Source organism: Mustela putorius, unplaced genomic scaffold, assembly GCF_011764305.1.
Source record: "Mustela putorius furo isolate JIRA1106 unplaced genomic scaffold, ASM1176430v1.1 tig00000551_pilon_pilon_pilon, whole genome shotgun sequence".
Lineage (NCBI taxonomy): Eukaryota > Metazoa > Chordata > Mammalia > Carnivora > Mustelidae > Mustela > Mustela putorius.
Genome location: NW_025421412.1, coordinates 3703397 through 3722374, shown reverse-complemented (window position 1 = coordinate 3722374; position 18978 = coordinate 3703397). Strand labels below are relative to the sequence as shown.

Genomic DNA, 18978 nt, shown 5'->3' with positions numbered 1-18978 from the left:
CTTAAGTGGCCCCTCTCCCAGTTGCTCAGATTCCAGGGAGGATGCTCCCCTGTGCATCCGATGTGGTCCCCGTGTGTTCGTACCTCGTCAGGACACCTGCCTTCGTGTGCCTGCACTGCCCTCTGGTCTGTATGACCCAGTGCGCAGACAGTGCCATTTCTTATCAGCGTGGGGCCCCATCCAGGACACACAGTTCTGTTCACGAACAAGGGAGCCTGCGTCTGCCCTAGAGCTGCAGATGCCCGTTGGTCCAGCCAACTGAGGCTGCTCCTGTGCAGTGGGCTATGAGCCCACCAGCTCACAGGCGCAGGCTGCCCAGTGGAGGGACGGTCCCCAGGTACACAGGTCTGTCGGTGGCGCCCCAGATAAAAGGCACGTGGGCCGAGGGACTCCAGCCAAGGGTGAGCAGCGCAGGCAGCACCTGCTGGGGAGCGTGAGAGGTCATCAAGGAGGCTGACCAGGAGGCGATGCAGGAGGAGGAGGCTGCCACGTGGGCGGCGGGAGGGACGGGCTCTGGAGGGACCCGCAGGTACTGGCGGGATCGGAGAGCCTGTGTTCTCAGCGATGGAGGCAGAGCTCTTGGGTCTAATGTGCAATCACAGTTGGGCCACAAGTAGGGATAATAGTAACTTATTAGGTGGTTTTGTATTTCACAGCTGAAATCCTGCAGGGGCAGGAAGCACGCATTGGGAGTTCTGGGACCTTGAACGCTTCAGTTTCTTGTTACTAGATGAAGGGAACAGGCTCCTCTAGCGTCTGAGCTAGAAACCAGCTTCGTCCAGATGCTCACCGTCGTGGTTCAGCTCTTTAAAGGGGCCATTTAAATGACCATCAAGGAATTAATTTTGCTGAATTCATCGCACTGAAGGACAACTCTCCAAAGAATGAACAAGTCCATGTCCAGTGAAACTGTGTGGATTTGAATTTCAGCCTAAGTGCATTTTCATTCAGCCTGCAGGGTCTCTCTTTCCGCCCTCACCACCCCCAGCACACACACACACACACACACACACACACACACACACAGTCGCCTTATCCTCCGGAGCCTTTGGTGATTGTAGCGGTCTTGTACTGGTGGTGACGAATTCTTACTGGGTTACACACCCGACCTACTCACAATTGAAGCAATTTACCTAATGGTCTTTTGAGAGGGTAAAGCAAATGTTCCGGAGGAGAGTAATTGAAATTAGCACGGGCCTGTTTAATTTAGTTCTGTGACGGGCCTCCCCGATTTCTGATCGGAAGCACATGGGAAAAACTGGCTCTAAAAAAAGAAAGAATTCCCCAAATGAGAGAGGCTTCCTCCTTCCACACATGAATGCCTCTCTTTATGGGTCTGAAATAAAATGGAGTTGCTTTTATTGCTAAAGATTTTCCTGGAGGAAACATTTTGCTTTTGTTACTGAAATGCTTTCTGGGGTTCTAGGAGAGGCTGCGGAGAGAAGTGGTTTTCTGAGAGATGGCACATTTCTCTTTGGAGGCCTGGACACACTGAATTGCATTTGCAGTCGCCAAGTAATTGTTAAGTGTGTGTCTGACATTTTTGCAGAGATATAAAAGCATTTAGATTTATACTGTTCTTTCAGATTTGGGAAAGCCAAAGGCAATCTTAGCTCACTTTGGTTTTGGTTTTTTTTTTTTTTCCTTTTCTAATTCCTTTCCTTCTTTTACCCTTCCCTCCCTCTGCCTGTCTGTCTTTCTTTTCCTTCTTCCCTGTCATGTGGTTTAAATGCAAATACATCACTCTCATCTTTAATATAAAACAAAGCTCTTTCCTGTACCTATTTCAATGTCCTGGGAAACTGCTCTCTATATTTTATTTTTCATATTTCAATAGAATGTCTCCCTTTAATAAACTCTATATTTGGAAATAAAAACAAACTTCTATATATAAGCACTGTAATATAATTTAAATGCTACTGATATAATCCATATTCTGCAAAAATCAAACACTGATTTTTGAATGGGCTTTGGGAAAGCTAACAAGGAGCAGACTGTTTGAAATCTAATTAATTTTTTAATGAGAATACCAACCAGAACAATCATCGGTGGTCAGGGAGATGTCTTGTGTGCCTGGATGTGAAGTTCTGTGTGTGAGGAGAGCCACAGCGCGTGTTACAATAGCAAAATCCAAGATCGGAAAAGCCAGTCTCATTCTTATCAATATAATAAAGCAAGAAATAGAAACAAAGGACAAAGTTGGGAAAGGAGAAAGGACGATGAAATGCCAAAGGAATCCACAAAAAATGGAAAGACTAGACCCATTAAGTGCATTGATCAAGTTGTTTACAGTAGCATTAAAAACATAAAATACAGAACAATATACTTAACAGAATATTTTAACAGACAATTTCTACAGTGAAAACTATGGAACACTGCGGTGAGGAATTAAAGAAGACCCCCAAAATGGAGGAGTAAGCCATAATCATGTGCTTTGACAGTGAATAGTTTTAAGATCTCTGTGGAAGGCCGAAAAGTAGCCCTCAGAGATGTCCGCACCTTGAAGCTCAAAGCCTGTCAATATGTTTGTTCCCTGAAAAGACAAAAGAACTTTGCAGTTTTGATTGGTTACGGATTTTGAGATGGGAAGGTTTTCCTGGGTTACCCAGATGGACCCAATCTCATCACACAGGGCCTTAAAAGCAGAGAACAATTCCTGGCTCAGGGTCCCTGGGGGGGGGTGTGGCTATGCAAAAATGTGGGGTGTTGTTATTGCAAATTTGGGCGTGGTCATGTAAATGAAGGCCATTGCATGCAAATAGGGAGTGTGTTTATGAAAAAAGGGCAGACACCTGCAACATTGTTGGCTTGAAATTGAGGGAAGCGGCTACAAGCCAAGGAATTTGAGTTGCCTCTAGAAGCAGGAAAAGGCAAGAAACAGATTTTTCTTGAGAGCCAGAGTGAAAATAGTGCTGCTAACACCCCAATTTTAACCCAGTGAGCCCTGTGTCAGACTGCTGACCTATAGAATTGTAAGATAATTTTTCTTATTTAAACTACTAAATTTGTGACATTTTTAAAAGCCATATAAAATTAATATGGTATTCACTTAAAGCAATTCCAATAAAAATCCTAAGCCTTTTTTTTTAGAAATTGAAAAGCTCATTCTAAAATTTATATGGAGCTACAAAGTACCTAAATAGAAAAAATTATCTTAAAAAATAAGAAAATTACAGACTTTTTTCAAGACTTACTATAAGTCTTTCACTTACAAGATTTCTATACTGACTCCAAGCTGCACTAATCAAAGTGGTCAGGAAGTACAGTAAGGATAGACAGATAGATCAATGAAATAGGCAGGGACATGTATTGTCCATTAATTTTCCACAAAGTTACCAAAGCAATTCAGTGAGAGGAAAAAAAGTATTTTCAAGAAATAGTGCAGAAAAATGAATAGGTGCTGGACCAAAATAAATTTGAGATTTTCTCTGTCATTTGCAAAAACTCACTTGAGATGGACCATACATATAAAAGTTAAGATTATACAGCCTTTAGGAGAAAATATAGTATTATGTTGTCATGGCCTCTGAGTGGATAGTTATTTTGAAAATAGAGTGTTGACTGCTTGAAAAAACAATACAGATGTTACACTTTCACAAAAGCAGAACAAAGTTAAAATACTCTTCTGTTTTTTTAAAAAAAAGCATTTTCAAGGATATGAATGGAGACACCACAGAATGGGGAGAAATATTTGCGATACACGTATCTGATAAACGTATCTAGGACATATGAAGAACAGAGGTCACTAAAGCAAAGATAAAGACTTCAGTAATAAACGGGCAAAGAAGTCTTGAACAGACACTTCCCCAGAGAAAGCCGAGGAGGGCCACTCAACATGTGGAAAGGTGTTCGGTATCTTTTGTCATCACAGAAGTAAGCTAAACCAGACTGAAATATTACTTCAGTCCTGGTATGAGAGCTAAATTTCTAAAAATGACCATATTAAGTGTTGGAGAAAAAGTGAATCTAGCGATAGGCAAATGCACAGAAGCAAAGTTATTAAGTAGAGTGCAGAGCAGCAGGATGTCTTGTTGGGGATGGGGCGGGCATTTGAGCTCTTTGGAAAATAGCTAGAGCTATCTAAGCCACGTTGATGGTGTCCAGACCTTTATCCCAGCAATTTCGGTCCACGTGCTTGCGTCCTGAAGAGACCTTGGCACGCGTGCACCAAAATAAATGAGAACAGTTGTAGCAACATTACTTGTAAAAATAAATGACTGCAAATGGCTTGAAAGCCCAGGGAGGAAAGCACGTAAATTATGATATATTTGTACGGTGCAGTTATACTGTAGCTGACAAAATGAATGAATCTTGTCCATCACCTTTGATGACTCTCAGAATGCAGGGTTAAGTCATGAAAGCAAGGCGTCTATGAATATACACATGCAGATTCCACTTCTCCACGTGTCACACACAGACTGAGTGATATGTTGTTTGGGAGGTGCTCCTATACATAAGGGCGAAATGTATAAAGAAATCATAGTGATAGCCCAAAATTCATGACAGCGGCCAACTCTGAGAAATACGGAGAGGGATAATTTTGGGAAGAAACACAGAAAGATACCATGCATGACTTATTTTAAAAAGTTGGGGGTGCCTGGGTGACTCAGTTGGTTGAATGTCTGAGTCTTGATTTCTGCGCAGGTCATGATCTCAGGGTGGTGAGACTGAGCCCCACGTTGGGCTCTGCTGTAAGTGAGGAGTCTGCTTGGGATTCCATCTCTCCCATTCCTTCTGCTCTTCCCCTCCATGCTCTCCCTCTCTAAAATAAATAAATCTTAAAAAAAAAAAAAAGTTGGATACCCTGGAAATCATTTCATACTTCTCTTTCAGGGCTCATGCACACATATATACTCATTGAGTTTATATTTTATAATAAGATTTAAAGAATATATTAACCTCTCATCAGGTTGCTTTCTTCCTTTCTTACAGTGCAAGATTTAAGTTTTCCTAACTCCCCCCGTGACTTTAGTTCATATTGTCTGCGGGGTTCCAGTGATGGGACAGGACCAGTGAGACGTTAATGAGTCGCTCAATTAAAACAAAACACATATAAGGTGTAATTCCTCCCACCAGATGCCCTAAAATAAATGAGGAAGGTGTTAAGTGAGCATTTTCAAATCCCCAGCAATTTATCCCTCCTTTGATAAGTAATTTTTGGTTTGAATGTCTTTCACTTTTTTAAAAAGGAGCTGGGAAAACTAGAAGTGGAGAGAGTGAGAAACGTTTACGGTGGGATGTGTTCATGCCTTGTCCCTCCAGCAGGCTGGAAGGAGCCCCCTAGAGACCACGCTTCTGTAGCTCTCTCTGGGGAATCTTATTTCAGTAAACTTTACTGTTTCAGACAAACCTGGTGAAGCTTCTTCTGATGCATCAGGCAAACCCAAACCTTCTGAACTGCAATGAAGAGAAGCCCTCAGGTAAGTTATGAGAGTCCTGGGACCGGTGAGCGGCCACTGACTCCTTCCTGTCCTACCAGAACTTGTTCATCCATCACAGGCGTGGCTGCCAAGTGAGGCCGCCTCCCCTGGGAGCTCTGTGCACATGCTCCACCCAAGCCCTGTTCCCGAAGCCCCTTGCCCAGCTCCTTCGCAAAAGGGTCTTACAGGCTGGTTCCCATCCTCGGGGCCCTTGGACTTGCCTGCAATTTGCTTCTCGGGCTTTCAACTTCCCGCGCAGTGATCCCTTCAGTGGCAATTACTGTTGAATATATTTTTGCTGTTCTTTCACTGGTTTCTTATCATTTCAAATACACACCTTTTCGTCAGGGTAATTTTAAATAATATATATATATTTTTTTTTTTCTGCACAGACAGGTATAATGCAAGGAATTGAGACTGATACCCTCCAGCTAATTTAAAAGTCTCACAATCTTAATTGAATATTTCCATTTTTGATAAGTATCTCTTGAACATTTCTAGAGTTCTTTTTACCACTGTTCTTTCATAATGTTCACCTACTAATTTAAAAACAGGGATGCTGCATTCATTTTCTAGCTTTTACAATTTGAACAACAAATGTATTCGTCAGTTTTTTTTTTTTTAAAAAAAATAAGAATTCTAAGTAACAAAGAAAAGGGTACACAGGTCATACGTTGCTATAAAAATCTTGAAGGTACTAAGTGAGCACTTTATGACTGAGATTTCTCATTGGATACATTTGTAGGAGTATAATGACATGATAAACCTCCAGCTTAAGACAGGGTGAGAGATTTGCTCTATTTCTTGTTTTTTTGAAGTTAAAGGGTGTTTAATGTTTATTCATCTTACCTGTTAAAATAAACTGAAGATTTAACAAATGAGACTCTAAGATACTATGATAGCTTCAAACTTTGGGCGTGGACTGATGTTAACGAGAGTGCAGTAATCTTGGTATTAATGACAAAGGCATGTCTCATGATAAATATTAAAAGAGCAAGTAGAAAAGTGTGGATTTTTCTATTTGTTTAATGTATCTATTGTGAAACATGTCACATTTAACATTTGTCACATTCGTCAAAATCACATCCCTGGCTTCTTTCCCAGAGAAGGGAATATACGATTGACCCTTGACCACATGGACTCCAGTGTGTCACACTTCCCCCTTTAGGTCTAGTGTGGTAGGCCTTAATGTGCTGAAATGGACACCCAAGGCAACCCACAGTCCTAGAGGACACGGCGTGACTAAATGTCTGGTCTGACCTCAGCCCTGGCCACCTCAGGATAGGATGGCTGTCTTAGACAGGCTGCCGGTGTTGGCCATGCCTAGTCTACCCTCAGTGTAGTCCATTTTCCATGCCTTGTTGGTCCAAAGAGACACAGTGATGGACTGGTAGAAGACTCTCAACAATCGTTTCTTGATTGAAGGAAAATGCTTCTTTCACACACCACAAGGGACAAAGAGCTATAATGCAGCGAGGGTTCTGAGTAAATGTGGGAGGGACCAACATCTAATCCAGCAGCATGAATAATGAACCAGATAAAATAATAGCACAGAGAACAGGAAAGTAGACACCCAGATTATGACTGAGCAGAAGAAAATCATCACAGTATTATATTCGAATCTTGCCATTTTGTGTTTCTTGAATTTGGAGTGGATACATAAAAAATTATCTGGGGAACAGATAAAAAAAGCCGTTTGGGGTGTAGTCATTAGGTAGGACAGACATAATCACCCAAGGTGAGGAAGCCGGGCTACTTCCTCTTTGTTACTGGATATGATTTGACCTAGATGAGATGGTGGTAAAATCTTGGCATAAACATCTTCTCGTGGTGGCTGAATTAACTCCTCCAGCCCATCAAGCCACATAAATCTGTAGACACAAGTGGTCATGCACTTCAGTCACAAGGATTGAAAAGAAGCAGTTGTGGCCATTAAGTTCCCAGTTGTTACTAAGGTGAATTTTTCTTCAAGATTTTTTGATTTCCAGTTTCAGTTGTTAGTAAGTGTTCATTTGAGTAATGCACGTCTATGTTGCTGCCCAGGTGTATTCAGATGTCACTGTTGACATGTGGTATGTATACATAAGGAAGTACAACTATATTTCAGATTGAAACAACAGATCACAGAGTCTAGACTCACTGTTTTCAGAATTCAGCTATTTATTGGTACGTCTACAAATGGATGCTTAAAGAATGCCTACTCTAAGTTTTCCAGTAAGCCAGTCCTGGGGAATGTGTAACCATTTTCATCATTTTGATTGTTATTCATCAAGATGAAGGAGAGTTGCACTGAGAATGAAAATAACATCACGTTCTTTCAAGCTTAGCTTCTCTGTGATTTTACATTTTACACATCACCATTCGGTGAATATTATTTCTACATTTTTGCATTTCCTTTGTAACTAAATATGCCACCCATATAAAACGAGACCGCTTTTTCAAATGACGGTACTGCAGCTTCATTCCTACCATAAACCCTTCATGTTTTTCGTTTTGCTCCGATCAATTTTCACGTTCTGAGCATGCCTGGATTACAGAAAGGGAACCGTTTTCTGTGACCTCAGCACCCACTTTTCCTGATGTTCCTCTTGCTTCTTGTAGATATCGCTGCATCTGAGTTTATTGAGGAAATGCTGTTGAAAGCCGAGGTTGCCTGGGAAGAAAGGGTAAAAGAGCGTTTATGTGTTCCTGCCTTGGCCTCCGAGGAGCCCTATGAAGAGATCCTCCACGACCTCCCCGCTCTCTCGAGCAAGCTGTAAGTGCCTTCCCTGTAGAGAGCCGACTTCCAAGCCCTTGCGTGCGGAGATTATTTTCTCTGCCATCCCTGCCAACCATTTTCTAGTCAGTATGAAGACAGAGTTCATAACTGAATTGAAGCTGAATGTTACTGTCTTTACCAACAAGTACTTGTTGACAGTGATGAGTTTAGCTTCATTTTCTGAAAAATCCTCTGAATATTTTTTTTGAAGATTTTATTTATTTATATTGTCAGACAGAGATCAGAAGTAGGCAGAGCAGCAGGCAGAGAGAGAGAGAGGAGGAAGCAGGCTCCCTGCCGAGCAGAGAGCCCGATGCGGGACTCGATCCCAGGACCCTGAGATCATGACCTGAGCTGAAGGCAGAGTCTTTAACCCACTGAGCCACCCAGGTGCCTCTCCTCTGATTCTTTTAAACATTATTATTTTAGTTATAGATCAAGTGTGGCACCATGAGACCAAAGATGATAGTTTAACTGTATTCCACGTTTTTAAGTCACTGGATTTGGAAGATTTCCCGTGACCCTGGTAATGGCTAAATTTCTAAAGTAGGAAATACAAATATCCACTTTTTTCTCTCTAAAGTATAAAACTTAATGGCTTCTGGTTGCCTAAACCATCTCCTCAGTACTGATACGTGCGACAGCAAATGTGAACCTCAACTTTACGCGGAGTGAGTGAAGGCAGACAGCAAGGCCCCATGTTGTGTGATCCCCACTGTGTGAGGTGTCCAGAATGGGCAAACCCACAGACAGATGCGTGTTAGTGGTTGCCAGGAGGGGAGCAATGGGGAATGACTCTTACTGGGTGGGGGGTTTCTTTGGGGGATGATGTCAGTGTCCTAGAAGTAAATGTGATACAAATTTCTGAATATGCTTTTTTTTAAAAAGCACTGAATTATACACTTTAAAAGTGTGAATTTTGTGCTATAGGGATCCTACCTCAACAAAAGAAGGAAATATGTAAGGAAAAAATATTTCAGCTTGAAAAGGACATTTTTAACACACTCTTCTCTTTTTTTAAAGATTTATTTATTGATGTATTTGAGAGAGAGGGGGAGAGAGCAGAACAGGAGGGAGACGGAGAGGGAGTAGGGGGAATCTCAAGGAGACTCGGCGGTGAGCAGGGAGCCTGAGGAGGGGCTCCATCTCACGACTCTGAGATCATGACCTGAGCCGAAACCAAGAGCTGGACGTTCAACTGCCTGAGCCACCCAGGCGCCCCTAACACATTGTCCTTTCGATAGAGATCATAGGTGAAATGAATCGGAGCTTTGACAGGATTAACATAAAACTTGCATGTATTTCTTTCACAGATCTCTTGTGGGTAATTTACCAAACAGCATTTTTTTTTTTTTTTTTGCTGTAGTGCGCGGTTTAGCCGTGGTGTTCAGGAAGGTTTTGTCTTCTGTCTCTCTCCTCACCTCAGCGATGCTGAATTTTCCCCAAACCATTTCTATCCTTTGCGTCTGTCAGAATAAACAAATGCTCTAGTTCTGTGAAACTCCAAGATGCCCTTCTTTAAACCAAGTGCCTTCTTGAATGGTTTGATAACCTGGATTTTTTAATGTGAATCCTGCCCTTCAGCTCTTTCTAGAAGTTCCTCTGCTTGAAGGAATTGGAAGAAAATAGAACTCCAGGAAGAAGGGGAAAGAGCAAGTGGGTCTCGCCTCATTGGCCAGTTTCCCTGCTGCAGGCAGGGCCAGGCATCCCCGTGAAGCTTGCTGCTTCTGTCATCTCATTACCTTGCCCAAGAAAGAATAGTGCATGTTCTTCGGTAGGAGACGTGAATGATTAGTAAGAACTTACTCGGCCTTCTCTTCTTCTCGGTGCAGTCTGTGCTTATCTCCAGAAAGTCTCTTTTCCCACCTGTCACCAGCCAGCCTCCTTCTGAGGATGTAACCCGCATTACCTCATCTGATTTATCATTCCTGTCTTTCACTTTTCATCCAACTTCCTATCCCTTCCCTTCTACAGGTAACTCGCTCCTTTTACATTTTCCTGGGATATATTTTGTTAAAATTTTAAGGAACAGTTGAGTGGTTTCTGGTACCTCAACATACAAGTCAAATTCCCTTTCCAGGATCAGTTTGCGTTGATCATCCTGTGAGGGTTTGTGCGCTGAATCTTGAGTGAGTTAGGACAAGAGCATGACTCCTGCCATGCTCCACCACCAGCAGCCATCCTGCCTTTGGTTAAACATTTAATCAGAAGGAAATTTCTGCATTATTGAACTATTTCATTTTCCATGTTTCTAAGGTATCTTCTATTGAGTTAACATCATTAAGCAGTCTATGTGTTGCCTCACTTTCTTGGTTCATGTTTCCAAATGAGCAGGTTAAACAACTCCAGAGCCCTCCCAGAGACAATCTTCCCCATCTGTAAAGCTTTCAGGCTTCTTGCCATACTTGCGGTGATTCCCCGCTCTGTGCTTTCTTGCCTTCTGGCCTCCTCCCCACACTCTCCCGTGTCCTGATGTAGATCTCAGTCTCTTGGGTGTGGTGATCGCCGCTAACAAGACAGCTGTGGTGGCACGTGCCCCTGTGGAACATGGAAATGCTCTCCCAGGGTCTGTCACCCTTGAAAAGTTTGATGTGGGTCACGTTTGCTGCAAGTACTCTCTTTCATGGGTCCTGGAGTTGGAAACCACAGCAGTTCCATGTACCTGGTGGGGTAGAGTCATTGGCCAAACACCTGTGGGTGCTCAGTGATTCACCACAAGAGCTGACGGTTCCCATCCCCTGACCAGACACCAGGATTGGTGCAGTGTTTACGGGAGTCATTGCCTTGAATCTGAAGAAGAACACAAGTACGCTCCCTCTTTCATTTTTGTTGTTGTTGTTGTTAATGTTTTTAATTTATCACTGACGCACAATGGTGTATTAGTTCCAGGGGCACAATGTCAATATCTGCCGTGCTCGCCACAAAGGCAGCTACCGTGCATCGCCAGACGCCATTACAGTACTCCCACTGTATTCCCTATGCTGTATCTTTTATTCATATGATGTTTTTTGTCTTTACTTATAATTGTTTTCAGTTTTGATATATCTATACACACAACACAAGGACTTCTTTTTAAAATGTTTTTAAAATTTACATCCAATTTAATTAACCTACAGTGTATTATTAGATTCGGGGGTAACACAAATGCTTTCTGTTCTATCCCATGTTCTGCATCCCCCCCCAAGACTCAGAACTCGAGTAACTCGACTCCTGTCATGCACATATACCCACTCCCCTGTTGTTTCAGTGAGGAGGTCATTTTTATTTGCAATTTGAAAACTTCTAATTTGGCTTGAAAGAGGAAATGGGTGATCTGAGGTTCCCTGCTATGGTCAGTCAGTTTCAGGCATGGAATATTGTCAGTTTAGCCTAAGCGTTTCTTCATATGACAACTTAAGAAGATAGTCTGTAATCAGGAAGACATTTCCCTTCTGCAGAAATGAGGAGCACGAAGGCTCCTTGCAGTACAGTCGAGCACCGATCTGCTTTTAAGCGGAAGCTCAAGTCAAATGGAACAACATGGGGCCGTTATTTCCCCTGTGGCCGCCATGTTACTTTTCACACCCTTGTCTGGCTTTCTCTGAGTGTCTACACTCACTCCCTGAGGTGACTTGTGAGGCCATGTACTGTGGTCCTTATGGACGGAGACCCAAAGCCACATATTCCAGTTCAGATCCTGGCTCTGACTGGTGGCCTCCGTGACTTCAACGGAGTCGTTGCCATATGTCACCTCCAGTGTAGACTATGGGTGCCGTCTAGTAAAGGATTTCCCCAGGCCTTTCTCACTGCTTCCTGGAGGGGAGAAGCTCAGCCCTTGGAATTCCCAACCCATAGGTCTGCCTCTGCTGTCCAGGATCCCTAGGATTGCACTTGAATTTAGGCTAACAAGGCACCTCAGGGTAGGGGGCTGATCATGCCAGAAAACCCAGTCCTGGGATGGAAGCACTGAGCAGTGAGCCAGCCTGGCCTCCGGGAGGGGAGGAGGACCAGAGGCTGAGATCAGTGACAGAATCCACCATATCTATGGAACCAAACCTCCAGAAGACTCTGTGTAAGCCCAGGGGAGCGTCCTGGTGGGTAGCCACCTCTGTGTGTGTGTGGTGGGGGGGGGGCAATGTGCCCTGATTCCCACACTTGACCCTGAGGGTCTCTGTGCATGGATAATCCCAATTCATACCCTCCCTAAGAAAGCTGTGAGTATAGTGACTTCCTGAGCTCTGCGAGTTGTTCTAGTGGGTTATCAAGCTGAAGGGAGTTGTGGGAGCCCTTGGGCTGGTAACTCTTTGGTCAGAAGTGTGGGTGAGCATGAGGCTCCCAAACTTGTGACTGTGTCTGAAGTGGGGGGGCAGCCTTGCCCTTAACTTGTAGGCTCTGTGCTACAGGTAGTCAGTGTCAGAGTTGAGCTACAGTACCACAGGTGATGACGATGGTCAGAAGTGTCTCATGAGGTGGTTCTTGATGGCTCCGTGACTTAGTATTTTCGAAACACAGCAGTCTCTGGCTCAATGTGAGACCACATCAGCGCTCAAGAAGTGACAAAAAGGCAGGCAGATGCTCTTCATGCGTCTGTGAATTGTCAGCCTAATAATCTGATGAATGAAGGACTTCTAGCTCTAAGCTAAGACAAGAGAATGAAGCTTCCAGCTTGGTGCTTTCAAACTGAAAATGACCATATAGAGAAAAGCTTATTTTCTAAGCAGCTGATAGAAAAAATCCAATGCCAGAGATGACCAGCTTTGAGAGACTGGCGTGGGGCTGGCTCTCCAGGGCTTCTGAGTCACATAGCACCTGGGATGGAGAGGTGATGTGACTGGGAGAAGTCTGGAAAGAGGCAGATCTGAGTGGGTCTGAGGACACGAGGATAAGGAGCTTGGGGGGGGTGGTCCTAGGATGCATAGACCAAGTGGCCGTTGATGAGGAGAAATACCTTGTGGGAATCTGTAAGAGGCAGAATGTGAGTTTTGCAATGTGTCCTTCTGGACCTCAGTGAAACCTGAGACTCCCAGCAGGCATGGAGGCGATGTTATGGAAAGCCTTCCACGGGCTACATTTTATGAAACAAGTTCAACATGCATTTACTTAAAAGCAAGCCAACTGTCTGTGGCTTCACAAGGATTTCTTCTATGGCCTTTCTTGCACAATGAAAAGAAATATGATTCGCATAGCACTGTGCTTTCAGTCATCATTTCCACCGATCTTCGTTTAAACTCCATGACTGAGGGGGGATACACATAATGATCTACATTTTACTTACAGAGAAACAGAAACCCAGGGGTGTGACAGACCTATGGAGATAGTGAGTGAGTAGCAGCCACGATCAGAACCACAGTCTTTGGATTCTTTGGAAATGCTCTCCAACCTGAGGTGGCAACAGGTTCAGGAAGATTATCTCAAGTCTCTCCCCAGGCTCACAGCGTGCACAATCTTGTCATACAAATCTAAAAATAAATAAATAAATAAATAAATAAATAAATAAAATGAAAAAATAAAAAACATATATATATATATATATATATACACACATATATATATATATATACATGAAGTTGCAAATGAAGGGCATAGCCTTTAACCCATGCCTCAACGCCACACCTGGGGACTTTCTTGACAGAAATTGTCTCCTAATAATTTAGTCCAGGGTGCTTGCATAAGCAATCCTGGAAAGTGCATTTTTACTCGTAGAGCCTGAGGCACAGTTGTGCTTGGACATTAATTCCCAGGTCGTGGTGGTCGACCACCACCTCTCTGGTTATTCCTGTGAGGCATTATTCTCGTGCATTTACTCCTGACGCTGAGGGACCTGACCATTTTCAAAATCAATGCAGCTTCCGTGACCATTTCACAGTAAAATGACATCACCTGAGGTAAAGTCGGACCAGACTCCCAGCCTAGGATTCATCAGAGTCTTTGGAAGGAGCTTTGTGTTACCAACTGACCATAAAGCTGTCTGTTGGTTTCATGTGAATTTAGGAATGAATTCTGTGGCCCAGAGGGAGATGGAGAGACATGTCACATGATACAAAGAGATCAGGAAACCCTGAGAATTATCTCATCTGGTTTCTAATTTTAAATCATTTACACTGTCCCTCAAGCATGGTTGAATAACTAGTTGGCCTTCCAAAGTTGGTTGAGAACTAGACTTGGCTTAAGAAGAAGGTAGAGTCCAATAATGAAGATAATTAAAGATTTCCTTGACTGAAATGAATGATGATAATGTTGTTTTATAAAAATATCATTCATTAAATACCTATTCAGCAACATAACTGTATACTAGATAGTCACTGCTCACAGTATAACCTACCATATGCAGAAACTCTCTTCATGTACTCACAGGGCTGCTGTGCTCAACTTATTTTAATTTAGATTTTTAAAATTTCTTTGCAGATACCTGTTGAAACTACTAGACGAGTATAGAGTGTCTTAAAAACAGGGTCATTTCCAATTCAACTGTAAGAAACACATGGACTTTTTTTTTAAAGATTTTTTTTATTTATATGACAGAGAGAGAGATCACAAGTAGGCAGAGAGGCAGGCAGAGAGAGAGGAAGTGAAGCAGGCTTCCTGATGAGTAGAGAGCCTGATGCGGGACTCGATCCCAGGACCCTGAGATCATGACCTGAGCCGAAGGCAGAGGCTTTAACCCACTGAGCCACCCAGGCGCCCCCCCCCCTTTTTTTTAAAGAGCCAGACCTAGCATGGGGCCCAACATGGGGCTTTTGAACTCAGGACCCTGAGATCAAGACTTAAATCGAAATCAAGAGTCATAGGCTTAACCGACTGAGCCTCCCAGGCTCCTGACATTTTTGTTTTTTAAATACAAGTTGTATTTTTTCCAAGTGTTTTTTTTTAAGTTGTTTTTTTTTTTTTTTTTTTATTACAAAAACTAAAGTCATTGGTGGGGGGGGCAAAGATATCAATTAACTCAAAGCTCTCCAAGAGCCATTTCATTCAGAAGTGAGCTTTGGATCATGATTTTGTAGATGCAGAAAAACCCAAATGCCTTATAGTGTGTAATTTATGCAGCTGTGTTCTTAGGATTAAAATTGAGAACTTTCCACTCAGTTCATGACTCACCACCAAAATAACGGAGTCTCAGATGCCATTTCTACACAATTGTTTCAGTTTCAGTTTTTTCTTTGTTGGCCTAATATAGCCCAATATAGTCAATTTTGTTTGTTTTCTATAGTTTTCTAAATTTGCTAGAGTCCTAATGGGCAATAATTGTCGCTTTTGTTAGTTTTATTGTATTATATTCCTGTTTCCATTTTCAGAAATAAAATCTCAGTTCCTACAGGCACATTTGCTCTGCATGAAATGCCTTTTATGTTTATAGAAATCAGTAAGTCTTAAATAAATCCAGCAGCGTTCAGAAATTGATTGTCTACTGGTATAGTCCCATGCGGTTTTTTTGCCCACAGTCGGGTTAAAATGATCTATCCCCAGTTTGATCTGAACTGTCCTTGGATGGTTGGTTTTCATTTTATTTATGTTTAGGGAATCTGTCTACCAAAACCTTTCTTTAGAAAGTATACTCTTTTCAATCCTATTTTTTTCTGTTTCTCAAAGATAAATTTCTATTTCTAATACTTCTTTTTTTAATGTAATCAAAATAAAATTTTCTCATGGAGGAACATTTGGAAAATGCAGAAAAACATAGAAGCATGAAAAACTCACTCATTATTGTCAAAGAAAAATCATACCAGAGGCATTAAAGGTGAAAGGAAGACTTTATTCAAGATTATTGCAGTACCAGGAGCGAGGGTGAGCTTGACTCAGAGCTTTCAAATGCTGGGATGAGCTTGTGCTCAAGCCCCGGGGCTGTTAGCAGGAAGGGGGGTCCTTGCGAGGAGGCCCCCCAGAGTTTGCTAGTTGGTGTTTATGGAAGTGAGGCTCCTTCCCTCCCATAGAAACCAGGAGACTGGGGCTCCTGCTCTCCATCCAGATGGTCATATCCCAACAGAAAGTCTCTGGGGTCCTTGAGAAAGACACTGTGGGACTGTGGAATATTTGCATCTCAGAAGGACAAAGGAAGAATTTACAACGGCAGTTCTCTAAAGTAAGCGCTCCAAGAAGAGAGAGGGCGGCCCTCTCAGGCTGGGGAGAAGACTGTCCAGAGTTCAGCTGAGATGAGGCGGCCCTGAAGTCCATTTGCAGCAGTAGTCCATGTTTTTGATGAGACGACGATTAATTTGGTCTATTTCTTATCCTTTATGGGTTTCTTTTTTTTTTTTTAAAGACTTATTTTTTTTTAATTTATTTATTTGACAGACAGAGATCACAAGTAGGCAGAGAGGCAGGCAGAGAGAGAGAGGAAAGCAGGCTCCCTGCCGAGCACAGAGCCCGATGCGGGGCTCGATCCCAGGACCCTGAGATCATGACCTGAGCCGAAGGCAGTGGCTTAACCCACTGAGCCACCCAGGTGCCCCGGGTTTCCTTTTCTTTATTGAGTTCTTGTTCTTGTGATAATAAGTACATCTTAATTTTTTTTAAAAAATCTCATATCAAATATTTTGTCATGGTTGGTAAATGTTTAATGAGTGTTGAAATAAATAGCAATGATTACTTAAAAATTATTGTTTTTTATAAAAAAATGACATTTTAATACATGTTCATAGTGTACAAATGGATAACTGGTGAAAATTTAAATATGTAGAAGTTGTCTTGGGTGAATACTGTTAATCACAATGATTTCGGATACAATGTATTTCATTTTGAAAGTGGGAAGAAATGTAAAGAAGAGTTTTCCATAAACCTTTAAAACAGTATCCCATGCCATCAGCCAAAGTGCCTGTTTTGTATTTTCTTACAGAAAATACGTGTATGACAAATAAGTAGTCATTCGATCCAATTGTATTATTTAGAGTCATTTTTTCTTACATGAATGAGAGTATTTTTAACTAGTTACTCACAATTATTTTTAGTAAAAGATCTAGCATATTATATATGATATTATTGAATGTGTAAGTGATCTTCAAATATATGGGTGAGATAACACATAACGAGGTATTAGGTAGTAACAGCATAGATCTATAGGGCTTGGCGTACACTAAGATCCTGCTTCATCTAACCCCCGCATTTGCAAAGCCAAAATGTGGCCCAAAGATTTTGAAGGCTTATAGGGTCAGGTGATTTCCAACTTGAGGTAAAAACTATCTTAGGGGCACCTGAGTGGCTCAGTGGGAGAAGTGTCTAACTCCTGATTTTGGCTCAGATTATGATCTCAGAGTCCTGAGATCAAGCCTGGCGTTGGGCTTTGTGCTGGGCATAGAGCCTGCCCAAGATGCTCTCCGCCTCTCCCTCCGCCCCTCTCGCCCTCTCTCTCTCCCTCTCTTAAAACAAAGCAAAGCAAAGCAAAACCTGACTTAGCGTGAGGTCCCTGTATTCCTGGATCAATCTTCTTTCCAAGTGCACCTCTCATTTAGAAATAGAATTGATCCTGCTGTTAATGCTGTGATTAGGTTTGAGATAGGAAAAGAGCATTTTAGGTATTTTTGTAAATAAATAGCAATGATTACTTAAAAATTATTGTCTTCCTTTTGGAAATCCTTTTTAATTGGTGACATTATGTAGTTTCTACCTGACTGGTCAAACCACTGCTTTCTTCATCGCTTTATACTCAAAACACCGGGAGGGTATATGCCAAACCTCTCTAGTTTTTCTTTGAAGACTTTCTGACAAAGCAGAAAAAGAGGTGATTGACATTCAGGGGATAAGTAAGGAGATAATCAGGTGGGTGTGAGGGTGGATTCTGGATGTGGGCAGCGTGACTGGGGGGGTTAAGAATACAAACTCTGGGGGCTCCTGGGTGACTCAGATCATGATCCCAGGGTCCCAGGATCGAGCCCCACCCCCTGCTTGTGTTCCCTCTGTGTCTGTCTCTCTTTCTCTGTCAAAAAAAAAAAAATACAAGCTTTGGATCTCAAGTCCCACCTCCACTCCTGCCGCGCTGTGTGTCCTCAGCCCATTCTTCTCTTTCTTTCCCAGTGTACTCACCTAAAAAATAAGTGGAAAAGTAGATATTCCTTATACTGCTGTTAATAGGAGTTAATATGTCTGAGTCCTTAGAATGGAGATTATCATGCATTAAATTCCATCTAATTATTACAATGTGTTAATGGCGGTCCACTCACAGTCTGGAAAATACAGAGAAAGTGCAGTGGTCTTCAGATGTTTGAAGGGTTCTCATGTCAGCGAAGCAGAGGACACACCCTGGGAGCTCCAGGAATGGTGACTGCAAGTTAGGACAGCAGGTGCTGTTTCACAGTTGTTCATGGAAGAAACACAGCGTCTTTGAAGTTATGAATACCTTATCACTAGTGGGATTCCCGCAGATCTGGATGTGAAAATTTTACAAGCGTTTAAAGCATTCTCATTTTATAGTGAATTTTTAAAAATTAATAATCACACTATTGGGAGGGTTAGTCTGCCAGGGCCCTGCTCCATTGCTGCCCAGCGCATCAGGCTGCAAACACGTGCCCTTAGTCGCGTGGGCCCTCAGGCAGCTCAAAGGGACCACGGAGCAAACAGCAAGGGAAGAGCACTGGCTTCTCTGCTGCTTGGGGCAGCGTTTGCTTCTTGCTTGAAAGAACATTGGACTCCTGGCCAGGTTTCTCTCCTGCAACACAAACCATGGCACGTGTATGTGTGTCTCATGCTAGAAATCCCTCAGCAGAGGCCTTTCTCACAGATTGGTTTCAGAGAATGCATCTATAATGCGCTCTGTCTCCCATCAACAGGCCTTCTCACCTACTTCAAAAATCTCCCATTGGGTAAAACTTCGTCATCCAGACCTCAAGATTT

At 42.5% G+C, this 18978-nt stretch overlaps 1 protein-coding gene across 3 annotated transcripts in view; it reads left to right on the top strand.

The window, feature by feature from the left end:
• MYO16 (myosin XVI) overlaps positions 1-18978 on the top strand; it is a 481948-nt gene that overhangs the window by 150880 nt on the left and 312090 nt on the right. For all 3 annotated transcript variants that reach the window (XM_045081327.1, XM_045081326.1, XM_045081325.1), the window contains exons 8-9: positions 5345-5420; positions 8022-8175. In XM_045081327.1, coding sequence (XP_044937262.1) covers positions 5345-5420; positions 8022-8175 — 230 coding nt within the window. The remainder of the gene's footprint in view (positions 1-5344; positions 5421-8021; positions 8176-18978) is intronic.